Source organism: Aplidium turbinatum, chromosome 2 (genome assembly GCF_918807975.1).
Source record: "Aplidium turbinatum chromosome 2, kaAplTurb1.1, whole genome shotgun sequence".
Lineage (NCBI taxonomy): Eukaryota > Metazoa > Chordata > Ascidiacea > Aplousobranchia > Polyclinidae > Aplidium > Aplidium turbinatum.
Window position 1 is genome coordinate 39,736,899 of NC_137473.1, and position 15,493 is coordinate 39,752,391.

The window sequence follows — 15,493 nt, forward strand, 5'->3', positions numbered from 1 at the left end:
TTTCAAACAGCTTTAGTTTATAAACGCTGCATAGTCTCTATTGTTTGTAGAATAAGATCAAAACTTTATAAAAGATTATCTTGGTCTTTGAATATTCTTCAAGACTTGTCCAATTTTTGTACTGCATGGGATAACCTGTGAAGGTTTGGCTAAGTGGACGGGAAGACAAGGTAGCGAATCTTCGGCTAGCCGGTAGACTATCAGATTTATGAGGACACTTGTTAGCCTAACATGCCACCAAAAAAACGAGGAAAAAATAAACATTACTGTATTTCCATTATTTTAAATCTTTTTTGCTCTCTGGTTCAACCACATTGCCAATGACCGAGTCGGGCCAAAGTTTTTTTTTAATTATCAACGAATTTAAGAAACAGAGCTTTGGTCACGTGTCCGTTAATGAGTACGGGAGCCTAAAACCGCTGTTCACTCAACTGCACTAACTCGACAATTAAATTAATTTTTTTGCAATGCTACAGGAGGTAGGCTGTTAGGCAATGTAGGCCAACATCTTGCATTTGTAAAAGAATGTAGAGACAACTCGAAAAGAAATTTCAAAATTTTGCACTTAAAAATCATGAAAAATAAAAATTTATACTTGATGTGCTGCAAAATCATTGCAAAAGGTAGCAAAGCAAAAACAATTGCAGTGTTTCGATCTTCAACTGCAAAAAAACATAGGATTATATTGTGTCAAAAGTCTTCCTTCATTGAAACCATGTACCGTATTCACTTTCCTTTAACTAACAATGAAGTCAGGTCTACCCAAAACTTCGTCAGGAATAAACAATGGAAATCTTTCGTTGTCATCAAAAAGTGATTATAAACTCGAAACTTTCAACCCTAACCTAGAGGAATCTATAGTTTTAATTTTACAAATTTTATAAAATACGAAGTTGGCTATGTGTTTTGAACAAAAATATTTTTGAACCACAAAAACCAACCAAACCATGTTAAAGTGTTGAGGAACCAACTTAACCAACACATATGTTTGTTTTTTCAAACCTCAATGCTACATTGTTCATTCTTTCTTAAATTATTTGCTCACTCTGAACTGCAACAGAGGGTAGGCCTAGGCCGCTTCGATGTTGAGTTGCAGCCAAGGCAAGTCGACCCTTGTGTTCTGTCAGAAACAACTTAGGTTTGTGGTCTACCGAAGTAAAACCCCGCAAATGGACTTAGCCGTTTGGTGTTATTTTTTTCTAAATTTTCTACTGCATACATCGTCGAAAACACATCACAGCTAAAAGTGTGTGTTTTGGGATGATTGTCAACTTCTTGTGAACAGCGCTGAAAATAAAAGCGATGAATGCAAGTTTCGGACAACTCACAATTTGAAGAGTAAAGATCACAAACATTGCGATTGTAACTATTTGAACATTATAAAAAGTCTAAAAAGCCGAATTTTTAAGCTAATAAGTAGGCCTATTTTATTCTAGCTGGTTCCAAACAACGAAAAATAGTTTTTTGTGACATGCAAAAAAAAACAGGATAAAATTGCTACAATTTAAAACAATATTAGCCTACAATACTACCTACCGTTAGTTACAAAAGGTTGATTTGTTTCCGAGAGAAACTTCTACAGATATGCACAACACCACATCACAAATGAAAGTTCAAACCGTTCAAGAATGTCTTGCAGCACAAAAGCAGGTTTATTCAAGCCAATGCAAGTTGGTATTTCTTCTCAATTTACATAAGATTATCATACAAATTTTGTTTTCTGGAAATTCAACATGAAAAAGGTATTTAGTAGAAAAAGCACAGTCATGCTCACCAAAAGAGAAAAGTAGCCTTCATGAATAGCTAAGGTAAGTAGGAATCTTGCAAACAAATCTCTTCTTCGAAAAAAGAGAAAATGGAGACAATGCTTTTAGTTTAGCTTTTTAGTTATCATGTTTGATGTCGTCAAAATATTGAAATATGAACTCCTTGATTTTATCAAGCATTTTCATGTAAAGTTACCGTACATCTTCGACTTTTTTTTGCATTTCAAAGGCTACAGCCAAGCCATTACAAGCTGTTATCTGCCCTTTCATTCTATTTGTTTCAATCGTTGCTGCACATGATGTTGTTCTCTCCTTCGGCCATGGTCATTGGTCAACAAGCAACTAGATTATTATTTACAAATCTTCCTTCCCGCTGCCAATGCTTGATAACAATAATTTTGCCGTTTTAGTCAGTGACCTTTCTGCTTTCACTTTCTCTCAAAGCCATAATTTTTTTTATGTGCAAAAAGGTTGCCTTTTACATCCTTGTTTTGAGTCCACCTCGTTTTCCAACCATAAGTGATTCATTTTAAAGGATCTGTCTCGCACAAAGCACAGCCGTAAAAGATGGGAGAGCAGTCGGACCCCCGCAACAAAAAGTCTCAAATTTGGGCAACACTCTCCAGTTATTTAGGCAAATTATTGCGCTTTTAAAAGCATATCTGCCGAGACAAAATTTAGGCAAATTTTATTCGCACCCCCAAAATGTTTTCCTCTCTAACGGCTATGCGCACAACCACACGCAACTATTCAACAAGGTTGTAATTGGACAAAAAATATGCCAGTCTTCCTCCAATTTTAATTGACCGATTTCGATCGCAGAGTTGCCAGATTTAATAAGTTTTTTTAATTTTCAAGTATGGCTAACTTGGCCACATGATCAGACTTTCCAAAAAGCTGTAATGGTATCAATTAATATTACCTTTAACATGCGTTGCCAATCTTATCGACTGGTGTCCATGGTTGGTTGGTTTTGAATCTTTATCCTCGGACTGACAAAGCCTTGATTGGTTATTCCTGGTAGTTTCGCATACTTGTAGAGGCTCTTGACACAGGTCCGGTTACCGAGATTGACAGGGTGAAGTTTTTTCGATTGTTGAAGTGTTGTTGCCGGGAATTATTCCATTCACTAGGTGCCGCTGAATGGAGAGCAGTCCTGAAAATTCGTTTCTCAAGCGCACACCCCGAGAGTCAACTTGCGCTGCGTGATCTTGAGCCTGGCGCGTAACCACTGAGCTAACGATGCGGACAATTATAACAATTTAGACCTACTTAGATTCGCAAAAACTGTGCAGCCTACTGCTTTGTAAAGCGCTGAGAGAAAAGAAAGTCTGGGGTGGATAGGCCTACAGCGCTAAATAAAAACGCATTAGCCTGTTATTGTGTAAATCTTTAAAAAAAATACATGATGGCAGTTTTATTTATATGTAGAGCTACCATCCTGAAATTCCAATGATTTGCAACAGCTGCTTCCACGAAAAAGCAAGAAATAGGTGTAACTTAAAAAAAAACTCATTTTTATTACAATCGGTGATTTCGCATAATTTAATTCGCTGCATAAATTGAACAATAAGATAATCACTCATGCATGAAGATGAAAAAAATCAATTGAAGATTTCAAAAAAAGCTGAAAATAAAGCTTCTTCAAACTGTCAATTTTACCTCATAGACACATACGTAGATGAGAACGGTGAATATTCCAAAACTACAAATACTTCGCGGTTCATAGTGCGTGCATACTGAAACACTAAAATCGGTTTTAAACTTCCAAATACTTTTGTTATACATACTAAAATATTTTTGGAAACTTTTTGTTTGTTTTGAAAGAACAGTTTTAGAACTCTTGCATTAGAAAAATTACAACAATTTGCAATTGTGTGATGGGGTTCCATTAGATGACGACGATTATATAATATATACTGCATGACGTTACAACATTAAAGCTGCCAAAAATTTCAGAAAACTTACATATATACTGTAGGTTATTCAACATACGTTTGAAGTACCTGTAAACAGAAATGCGTGCAGTGCTGTCTGATAATGACGCCAAGTTGTATCGGAAAATGTGTTTGGTATTAAAAATAAAACACGACAATCCTTGCTCAATAAGGAGGAGGTAGGCTATGTATTTAGCTGTTATATGCAAAAATATGATTTATCACTTATTTAACTCTGAAACAAGCTATATACTAAAATGTTTGTACGTTATGGACGATTACCTCAAAATTTCGAAGACACTGTGTTTCATTTTGTGCTGTGACAACAATGAAAATCAATTGGAGGAAGACAAGAGCCAGCTTCTCCAAGAACGAGATGCTGATCTGCTAAGCTGAGGCTAGGTATCGCACGTACCTGTATCTATTGCGCATCAAACAATTGGATAGCGGTGTTGAAAAATAAAAAAAAGTAGGATGAAATGGAAGGATGAAATTGAACTCGCAACTTTACCACTATGGCGTCATCGTTTGTATAGACAACTTCCTTCTTGACAGAGAAACTCTCCAGCGTCTGAATCAGATATGGACCACAGATTGTACGCAGATAGGCAGCACTCTACGTTGGAAGTTAGGACAAAGAGTCCCTTGTGGTTTAGTAAGCTGAAGCCATGGAGGAGCGTTACCTTTTCCTTGTCAAAGTGTTTAAGGTGTGGGACAGCGGTTTTCTTATCAAGCAAAATGGAAGCTGGAAACATGGAGTTCTAAGAAAGTTTTGACTGTAACTTGGTGGGTGAAAAAGATGCGTTATCACCGTGCAAATGTCACTATAAACAATCCACATGATTATTTAGGTCAAAATATGTGAGAAAAGCCCTAACAAGGCCGCCAGTTCATTAAATCAGGAAGCATGCAGGCGCAACGTATTGAAAACAAAGATTGCATCGGACACAAGTTGACTTTTTCAGTATCTTGTGTAAATAGATTAATTCACTGCTGCGCAGGCCTTGAAAGATTTTCTCAAAAGTGACAGATATGCAAATAGCTTTTGGCGGTGCCACCACCGGTTTCGCAGTCAGTAAATTTCCACTGACGATCGATCGACCATACTCGCTTCGCCAGGACCTGGTCACTGGTCAGTCTCCAAGAAACACGTCACAGCGCGTTCACGCCTGCACCTCGTTTGTTCCACTATCATAAATTAAGCACGTGACTAACATAATTGCAAACCAACATACCAAACGCTAAACCTCACTGTGCAGACATGACCATTAGCATAGTGCCACTATAAAGAAATTTATCTATAACATGGCAAAATCTTTCGCAGTAAAGAGGAAACACAGAAATTTATATTTTGTATGAGAACATAAATCGTTGCTTTAGTCAGAAGGCTAATCTGAAAATTATATGCTTAACCGTACCACCAAAATTAACGTAGCCTTTCTGGTATGATATCGATAGCGTTACAAATAAAATGAGTCGTTTACAGTACAATATTATTGTGGTGGCAAGTACTTAAATAAATCATTTTTATTATTTTTGTTTAACGCTTGTGAATTACATAATCATGAGACGACCTACTCATGTGCTGGAGGCGGAGCAAAAAAAAAGTGAAATTAATTAAAACAAATAAGTCGATGTGGTCACTAAAAATTCCAGCAGACTGAATCACAAAGTTTAAGAATTTTTAGAAAAAAATGACGTTTCTTTGTAACCAATACAAAGAAAGAACAATTAATACTAAGAAATATAATTTAGAAATTGGGATTTTTGCATCGCAACGTAAAAGCCTTATTTCGCATTCTAATTTTAGAGTTTAAATTTTATTTTATATAAGATTTCAACTACTTTCAGCGTTTAGACAGATTTGCTTTTAGACAGCTAATCAGAATTTATTGGTTTTACACCAATTTAGAATTTACTAATATAATTTACCACAACAGGTTTAGGCCATGTAAAGAATATCAGTTGATGAACAAATACATGGCCTCCGGCGCAAAAATTACCTCAAACGTTGTCTGGATTTGAGTTAACAGTAAAAATGACGCAACGCACGTTCATAACAACAGAACTTTAAACATAGTTTTTCATGGGAGCAAAAAGGTTGGTTTTGACAAAATCAATGCATCCACTAGACCTCACAGTTTCGTCAAAGTTCATCACATACAGCTCCGTATCTGACCAGAGACAACGTGATTACTTCAAAATAATACAGCTACGAAAAGAAAGGAAAGGTTGTGGAGTGGATGGCAATAAAGAAACTTTCTAACCTGACTGAGGCACTAAAGCATGTCCAATTGTCCATTGTCCAGTGAACAAATTCAAGAAATAGAAAATAACTTGAACGTAATTAAAGATTTTCACTTTAGTACATGATCGCATCAGGGTTGACCCTGGTGCTGGAATCCCCTTTTAGGGTTGCACGATCAGATATTGAAGCATCAATTAAAAGATTTTACATGAACATACATAGAAAAAGTCATTTGATTGAAACAGCGCATTGCAGAAATTTGAAGAGGAGTTTACACCTAGCAGCAAAAACTTCATTTTGAAAAGAAACTTTTTGGTTCTCAAGTAAGCCCTTGTGGTGTGCTAGCTGAACGATCCACATCACGAGGTGTGTGACCGTCGTGCGAACACTATTTCATAACTTACAATTTCGTACAAAGAGAAGTTTTTGTTACTTTGGTGTAAAATCTCCGTAATTTTAGCATAGAACATACGCATACAAGAACATAGACAGGAAGACACAGCTTTAATACATACGTGGACCGATATAAGAATATAAAATTATCACTTTTAAGTGCTGGATTCATGCAAGATGACTTGCTAATATGCGACAGGCGAAATGAGTAACCATCCATGTAACATAAAAAAACAAAAATATCAAATAATTGTTTGATTAATTCAATGCATTTTTAAACATTCTTACCAAAGCAAGGTATTGACACTTGACAGTGCCTGTGGTAGCAGAGACAAATGGCCGTTTTGATCAGGCAGTAGACTGCTTTGAATTGTGGTGGTTAACCTTTTTGCCTCAAGTCTAACTTGTCTTTTGGTTCGAATCCAGCCAAGTAGGTTCTTTATTCATGATATTACCTCAAGGTTTACAGAGCACAATGTTAACAAGAATTACAGGTGACAAAATAAATACACTCAAAAGTATGAACGTTGCAAAAATGCAAACAATGAAATTAAAGTTGCTACAAAGACGACCCACACAACAGCGGAAAACACATGCATAAGAAAGCAGCAGTACAATGGGTTTACAGCAACGAGTATCAGTTGATTCAATATTACTTACTGCAATAAAACAACTACATTTGACAGCAGCGTATCACATCAAATGGCAAGTGTTCGCTATTTGGTGAAGCGATGAACTCTAGGCCGAGTGGTATAAGGTTCGATGGACAATTCATATATATGAAAATTTGGGGCACTCCACAAACACATACAGTATCCTAACTTCTCAAACACCGCATGGAATACATATGGCAAAAGTGATTTCAAAAACAATACAGGCTAGTGCCTTCCTGGTTGCCACAGTCAATCCGTGCAGGTTCCAGCAAATCACTGTTTTTGGTCAGCAGCCACCATGTTAATCTCTGTGGCTGTCACTGCGAGCAATAGAAACGAGCTTTTCCAAACGGTTGCTTGCGTCACAGTGCAGACCATTGCGGCTACAGGTGTCAACATCACTGGCACTATCAACTTGTACGCAAGAAAATTTGAATATAAAATGAAAGGAAGGAAATCTCGGTGGGGAAACCCTGGGAGCGGTCTACAAGCACATGGATTGTACCTTCTCAAGTATGATGCGACGATGGTCAGGGTTAGTGACGCCCGATTCCACCAAATCTTCTTCCGTCATGTCGCTGCAATTGACCAAGAAATTAGTCTAATTAAGTAATAAGGTAATTCTGAAAGACTATTATATATTCACCGAGTTGACAAAACTTCGCATAACTTCAGTTAAATTTATTTTTAAAGTTTGAAATTGCGCAGAGGGAGAGAAACAAATCATAAAATTGTTTTTCGTAACTGATCAGAATAGCTGATCACCGGGATTAGGCTAATATCATACATCTTTACGTACGTAACAAAGTAACGTCTAATTAACTTTATACCAGGCACAGGCAGACAATTCATGTGTAAAATGAAGGTGTGGCACAAGATCAAACCCGGTTAAGTATATTTAACCGCAGACGACCAAAACTGCACACGTCCGGGTTAGACAAAAGGTTCAATACTTGTAGGTGGGTCTATTCTCCACACTGATCCTTAACAATCACAAATGATCTAATTGTTCTTTTACATGATCGTAGTATTATTTCATTAAATCAACGTCTGCAACTCTGCATACGTTGATTTATTAAAAAATATATAAATTTTGATTAATGCGACAAGAAGCTGAATATCATCAGTACAGAAAAATCTTAGAAATTGGAGAAATTATTCAAAGTTATGCTTCAAATCAGCGATGAGATATCGATGAGCCCAGCCTTGTGAGTGAAACACGTGGGTATCGCTGTCAATTCTTGCAACACACCACTGAAGAGAAGCATATCTTTTTGGAAAAGTCTTGATGGCTACCGTAGAGACTACACCGGTATGGTTAGCGAAACGCAATGCTCGCTGTTTTATAGTAAGTAGTCAGCCTTGTGCAGACGCTAGGAAAATCGTTCCTTTAAAAAGTAATGACTTGAACTCATACCGAGTGCACTTTAAGATGAATGGTTTGCAAACCCACTCACAACATAAACGTGCTAGTTCATGGAAACTGCGCTTGCAGTGGCTTTGATCTTGCAGCTTACATTGAGAGCGAGATATCAACTCATCGGTAGACTGACAACAAATATAAACAAATAAGACGAAAATTTGCAAATTCTTTTAAGCAAAGTGGTTAACGTCTATTCTGTAAGTATGCGCAGTTGCGCACTGATGAAGCCTAAAAGGCGACGCATTACCACTTGCAGTTAATCCAAGTTAAATTTCGTAAAAAAAAAATGCATGTGGAAATGACACACTTAAATTTGAGTTGCTCTTGATAGAAAATTAAACAAAAACACGGATTCAATCGCATTGAAACCCCACATACGATGCACATCGTGGTGTTGCGGTAAATGCAACGAAACTCTTCCGGGTTTCCTTTAAAAATTGCCACAATGTGCGCACGAAACTGACTTAATCAGCTTTATCGATCCATTATAAAGCAACATGGCAACAACAAGCAAGGCAACCAGATTGCAATAATATCAAACAAATAATGATAACGGAGCTTCCTAGAAACGGCAACCCAAAAAGCTGCAAGATACATGATTGTTTGTAAATGTGCCAGAGAAGTATGCAGACAATCCAGAGGATGTTTGTTTATAGTTGTGTAAAGAAATGTACCACACAGCTATGTGTTGTGCCGACAATGCACAAGAATAATATAGAAAAAAAAACATAATTATGTGGCCCTTAACAAAACGCTAAAAATAGCCGAAGTACGTTCTCTCCAAGGAATAGGTTCTAGTGGCACGATGTAAAATTAGCACTTTTTTGCTCAGCTGTTGAACTAAATTTGACCTACAAAGCCATTATGAGACAAAGTCATTCAAATATAGTAATAAGAGCTGCTAAAAGTCAATGAAGTCGACATTTTGCTGTCTTGTTTAATGCTTATGAAACTTTTACAGCCTGAGAGATTTCAAAGTTATCGAGTCAAAAAGGTCAAAATTCATTGCTCGGTCAAAATCTGCAAAATGTAAAGTAGAAATGTCAAGTTTATTAGGTCAAAAAAAGTTGTTTTGACTAATTCCACTTCTTGGCCCTGAAAAGTGGTTAAGTCAGGTAAGAAGAAAACCATTGTATACTGCAAAGCCTATTGAGGTGTTTTAAACTCGTATTTTGCTTAAAAATTTAATGAAAAAACACTCGGCTGTGTAAACAAACGCGGAAAGACCAAAATCTCAGTTCAAATGTCGGTGTGCGCAATTTCGGCGACACAGCAAAAAGCGGAAGCTCTAAATTGCCACTCTGGTGATGGGGCCTGCATTAATCATTCAAAGCCTATGCAGGTACACGAAAATGCCAAGGATAAGAATCAAGCAATCAATCGAGACCGGAAAGATATGTTTAATTAAAAGGTAACCAAAGTCAGTTGCATCGGTCCTTTGTTAGATACAGTTTATGCAACAAAAACGTATTCGCTACCATTCACACATCTATACGAGTATCGAATCATTTACGATGTACAATCACACATCGTTACTCTCTAAATTCTTGACTCTACTTCACCCAACAAGGACAGAAAACACAAACTAAAAAATATATAAAACTACGTTAAATTGATCAATATCTTTCACCAATAACCAATCGTTGAAATTAAGCAGGTTTCGAGCCGAGCAATAACAGTTCTACTGAAAGCAGAACTATCTGACAAAGACTGTAAATCACCTCAGAAACTCGATGCTATCCCATCCATTCTCATGAAGAGACGAGCTGTACTGAACCAAGTTGATGCTTGAGAGAAACTCATCAACCGTTGAAGGAGTTGCTCTGGCTGGAAAAGGAAATGATGTGATGATGTGCAAGGAAATGAACAAATGATGTGCAATATTATAAAATATACGTTTCCTGTTTAACGTACTTATGAATGAAAACGGACAGTTTCAGTTGTGATGAAGATAAATAGTTTCAGATTATTTTAAATGTGCAGCATACCTTCAGTTTGCTTCAATCTGGCGCCACCTAACGATGATGAAAGCTTGGAACTGGCTCCCGCTGTCGTAGTTGGTGGCGCTCCAACTTCGGTGCCACTTGCAGGTCGCACCTACGAATCGCAACTTAACATCAATGTCTGCAAGTGCAATCCAGGCCAACGAAATCAAGCTTTTTTTTGTTAACTCAACCTCCAAGAAGACGTTGAATTAATCTACAAGGGACTGGTTTTAGTAATCTCTCCTGGTTAGGCCTCATTAGAAAGGCCACAGCTCACTAAGAATCCACACTGGCTTTCTCTTTGAGTTTCTCGTACAATAACTATAACAAGGTATGCTCTCAAGAAGTTATTGTATGTTATCATATGAACTTAACCAAAACATCTGCATATACTGTATATCGCAAAGGCGAATGAATGAATTGGTTACTAGAACAACTTACCGGGTTGGCGCTTAAAGAGCTCGGTGTGTCGTATAGCATGTCCTCCTGGTTAACATAACCTGGGTTTGCTGGAGGGGAAACCTGTTCACAACAGAACAAATTACATTCATGTAACTAATATGTACCGATGCCGTCATTTTTACCAATACTTTAATGTTGCAAGAATACGCAACAATGACAGTTACCGGTAAGTTAAATAACAAGGAGTTCCATCAAACGCCAAGACGAGTTTTGATAGCACAAAACTGTTCAAAAAAGAGCTTCGCGTCATATTCGTTACGTTCTATTGTTTCCTCTTGATTGTTTTGTGACTGACAACAACAAACGCACAGTCGCACACCATAATTAACTGTTCTGCAAATTAAACAGAAGGCTCTCGTAAACCCTTTAACACTGTCACTAAGAGTAAAAAACTAAATCAAGTACAGCTTTGTTATCGTGCAAAACTATCTCACCTAAAAATTGAGTTTGAAAAATCGGCGCAATGAAATGCATTAGCTGCTTGCAGCCTTAGAACATCTCTGAGTTGCGTAGAAATTACAACAGTAACTAAATGAATGACCAAAATAGCGAAAAGTTAACCTTTCCCAATTTTAAGGCACTTTCAGCATTTTGAGACTTCCGCGCGTCATATTTTCGTCTTCAGCGCATAACAAAACGTATTTGTTTCGATGATAAACTAATTTTGAAATGAAGAAACCACATTTTACTTCATGTTTCTCGGCAGCCGATTGTAGCAAGAGTTAAAACCTGCGAACTACAGCTGTACAAAACAAACGTATTTGGAGAGTTTCTTTGTAAACAAAATGTCATTTCGACGCAGAGGTCCTTTGTCTTGATTGTTGATTTCAATTTTGTTGTGGGTACAAAGTCAAATAAAGCAAAATATCCGGGCGCTCTGGAAGTCACAAAAAGTTTTAGTACGTGGCTCTACGTCACTCCTTTGGAATTTGACTTGGATGGAAATTTTCGTAATCCTGATTTTCTTTTAAACTCACTATCTGAAAAATTTCACTCGATTTGCCCGCATGGTACTTTTTCAAATGAATCAAAATTCACTTTGATAAATGTAAACTTTGACTGTGTCTAAAAAGGTCTTTACGGACGAAGCAATGACAATGTTCTTTTCTTAGCATCAATTGTGTTTCTGCAACTACATCATATTTATCAACGTGCTTTCAGTTGTACAAATGGCCGATTTGCAATATCCTGCCTTTTTCACTAACAGTGAGTTGTGTGCTCCATCTTTGAGTTATAGAGATCTCTGATTTAGGATAAAAGAAAAAAAAAACACAAATGACTATTTGCTCTCGTACAAAATTGTTGGATCAGGCAACGTAACGTCACAGAAAAACGTGTTTTATTTCTGTGAAAACAATCACTCCAACACAGTGACTCTCCATAAATGCTCCAGAAAAAAAATTACGACTAACAAATTTAGATAATATCTGCAGACATTGAATCAACGTAAAAAGCACCGATTGTTGTACTACGTGTGGTTTTTCCATATCAACGTGATGATGATTAATGATTATGCTACCACTTGTTTTCACTTCCTGATGAAAGCGGTTACGCTGACTGACGAAACGTTAAAAATAAAATGGGCACCAGTCATCCATGTGCCATAAGATAAAACATCAGGACGAGGGCAAAGCATCACGGATTGAAGCTGTTCGAGACATTTGCTTCCAAAAGCAAAAACGAATTAAAGAAATCTGAAGCTATAAGTACAAAAAAACATGCAATGAACGACCTAAAATATATATTTGGTCCATTGATTGGTGTGAGCTGGTTCATCACTAAGAGCCATTAGGTTGCCTGAGTCATGTTCTCAGTAACAACGAAAATCTTACAAGAGCAAGCAGAAATCACTCACCCTACGTTGGTTAAACATAGTTTCGGCTTCGGCGAATTCCTTCAAAGCAGCATCCAATATGCCTGCAGATGGCGGAAGCAGATGAGATGCTTTCAGGGGAGATCCCGACACCATGGTTGCTGGGGGGGTGTTTGTAAGGCTCGTAGCAGGGCTGGTTCTAGGTGTGGGCAATGGACGAGCTGAAAGAAACAATGACTTGCAAAACTGCAGCTGATCAGAATGCTGACTAATGCTAACGAAAAGTCAAAGTATTGTGAGTCAACATTTAAACGGAAAAATACATTCCAGCCAGTAGAAAGAACTTCTCGAGCGATCAAAAAGAGATTCTGCATCTATATTTACCATGGGTATATTGCACCGAAAAAAGTTTAACAAATATTCTTACGTAATTTTATATCACGCCGTGATGGTGATTTCTATTATAACAAATCGATTTGAACCTGATAGTGAAATTTGCAGAATTAGTAAAGGTTGCAAACAATTGCATAAACAATACGTACAATTGTGTTTCGAGGAGCTATATTCTGGAAAAGAGTTCATTGGACGTGGCTCAGCCATTCCGTTGTGAAGAGAGAAATAATTGGACTCATGGGAATAGCACTATCTCGCAAACTTATGCCCCAGCCAGACCTCAAACCAGCTATTTTAGCACTCGCTTCTAAACTGACATCATTTCGGATCACAAGTCAACATTCCAGTCAATTGCGACAATGCGTACAAAGAAGAAACACAAAAATACATGATTGAATACTTACAATGAGAGGATGGCTTGCCGGTCTTCTCTAACCCCTCCCCCATCTTATTGAAGGTCTTGATTTCATGCGAGCTGTGGAAAACATCATCGCCATAAGTTAAGTTGCATTCTTGCGATTTTCCATTCCGCATTGGGTGTTTTCAAGATTCAGATTAAAAGAAACAACCCACCTTCGAGCTAAGTTGCAACGGCAAGGTTAAAAATGTGTATTTGAATCAGATGATAACCTTAAAGAGATTTTAAAGCTGAAGATATTACAACTGCAAACTCTATTATCACGATGGCCGGGCTTGCGTCTGACAGTCAAAACCTTCATCAATATGTGTAACTGCCGGGGTAAAGCTGGCTGAATACTCCCTCAATGAATTATTTTCAGTGAATATCGGCTTGTACCACATCCCTTAATTGCATAAAGCTTTATAGAAAAAGTATTCAGCATGTTCTTTTTTCAACTTTAGCTGGATAACAAAATTTTTTGGCAATTTATAAAGTTATTATTGTCAATCAACATCCAGTCTTGTGGATGTTAGTATGGTTGTTGACAGATAGTCTTTACAAAATTAGACTTCAAAGTGCTTGGTTCAGCTTTGATTACATTGCAGGCCACAAAGCGAGTGTATAAAGCAGGACTACCTTTCAAACAACATGGAGCTTCTAGGAGATAATTTTTGGCCACTGGAGGACGCCCCAAATACGTTTTGAACACCAGGCGGCACTGTAGTGATGGATTTGACGTCATCAGGATTCGCGTACTCATCTTCAGTAACTGAAGGAAAAAAAACAAGGTATTACAAAAATGAACGTGGCATAGGCAAAAAATAGAAATAGAAGTAAACTTACACAAAGAAAAGCAGATGCGTTTTACGAAAGAGTGTGCACATTACATACGATCCATCAATATTCAACTATCAATTGTTTTATAAAAATAAAAGGATTATCTGGATTTACAGCGAAAGCATTTATATAAGCTCAATAGGTCGCTCACCATTTTGTCCATCCGCCCCACCATACACTGCAACTTCCGGGGTAAAGGTTTTGCTCTTCGGGGGGTTGGGTGCAGGGCGGTTTGGAGTGCTGTAATAATTTGTCGCAAAAATAACAGATACACAGTAACAACGTGACGTCATTGTGAAACAAAATCATTTTGGGACTTTCAAAGGTGATACATTACTCTCAACTAGCAAAATGGATCGATTCAGTCTGCAGACAGTTTACTCAAAATACTAAACTTACACCACCGGAGGTCGGATATGCTGCACTGGTTTTGATGACGTGGAGGCAGCTGATTGGTTGACTTCGTTCATGTCGGAGTAGGTCACTTCCTCAATCTTGAAATATCCAATATCATATATATTTTGTAAATTTGATGTCAAAAAGCAATCATTTGAAAACTAATAAGTAATAAGTATAAAATGCATGACCACTACAGTGCGAAGTAGCCGATTTTGCAGTTTTAAGCACGTCATTCCTCATCGATCACTTTCAGCGAAAACAAACGGATATAAAAAAACAAAACAATAACATTCTTTGCTTTCGAGATTGAAAAGGGCCAATATGCTACTCCATTGGAAAACTTTGTTTCAAGATAAAGTCTTCGAGTTTTTGCAAGCCAAGATTTTTTAAGAATAACGGTAAGTCATCACAAACGTCTTGGTGGGTTGAGTGGGTAAAACGTCTATTACTAACTACGTGTTTAGAGTCATCAGACAGAAGAGGTGAAATTGAGCTAGAACATGACAAATCACGCCAAAGGTCTTGATGAAATCGAGAATCAACTGAATTTGTCGAAAGAAGTTACGTTTCAAATTTTAAAATTAGTTTAAAGAGAAATCAATAAAAGGATGAACAATAAAAAAAACAACTCAGAAGACCTTTTAATTCTACATGGTTATTGGTTACCTACCCGATGTGCACGCTTCATCACTTCATCATCTCTTCGAATGAAATCATAAGTCTTCTCCTTGGGAGCTTCCGTTTCTCTGGAGAATAAAAAAGTGACAGAACGATATAAAGGTGA

The 15,493-nt window shown here is 37.3% G+C and overlaps 1 protein-coding gene across 1 annotated transcript in view; it reads right to left on the reverse strand.

Moving 5' to 3' along the window:
* Window positions 1–3,262: 3,262 nt before the first annotated feature.
* Window positions 3,263–15,493, reverse strand: part of LOC145764625 (phosphatidylinositol 3,4,5-trisphosphate 5-phosphatase 2A-like) — a 31,702-nt gene continuing 19,471 nt past the window's right edge. The window contains exons 22-31 of the mRNA XM_082576264.1: window positions 15,380–15,455; window positions 14,710–14,804; window positions 14,462–14,550; window positions 14,110–14,242; window positions 13,478–13,548; window positions 12,723–12,901; window positions 10,847–10,927; window positions 10,409–10,517; window positions 10,142–10,247; window positions 3,263–7,575 (exon numbers count right to left, since the gene is read on the reverse strand). Of these exons, the coding sequence (XP_082432390.1) occupies window positions 7,482–7,575; window positions 10,142–10,247; window positions 10,409–10,517; window positions 10,847–10,927; window positions 12,723–12,901; window positions 13,478–13,548; window positions 14,110–14,242; window positions 14,462–14,550; window positions 14,710–14,804; window positions 15,380–15,455 (1,033 nt within the window). The 3' untranslated portion in view covers window positions 3,263–7,481. The remainder of the gene's footprint in view (window positions 7,576–10,141; window positions 10,248–10,408; window positions 10,518–10,846; window positions 10,928–12,722; window positions 12,902–13,477; window positions 13,549–14,109; window positions 14,243–14,461; window positions 14,551–14,709; window positions 14,805–15,379; window positions 15,456–15,493) is intronic.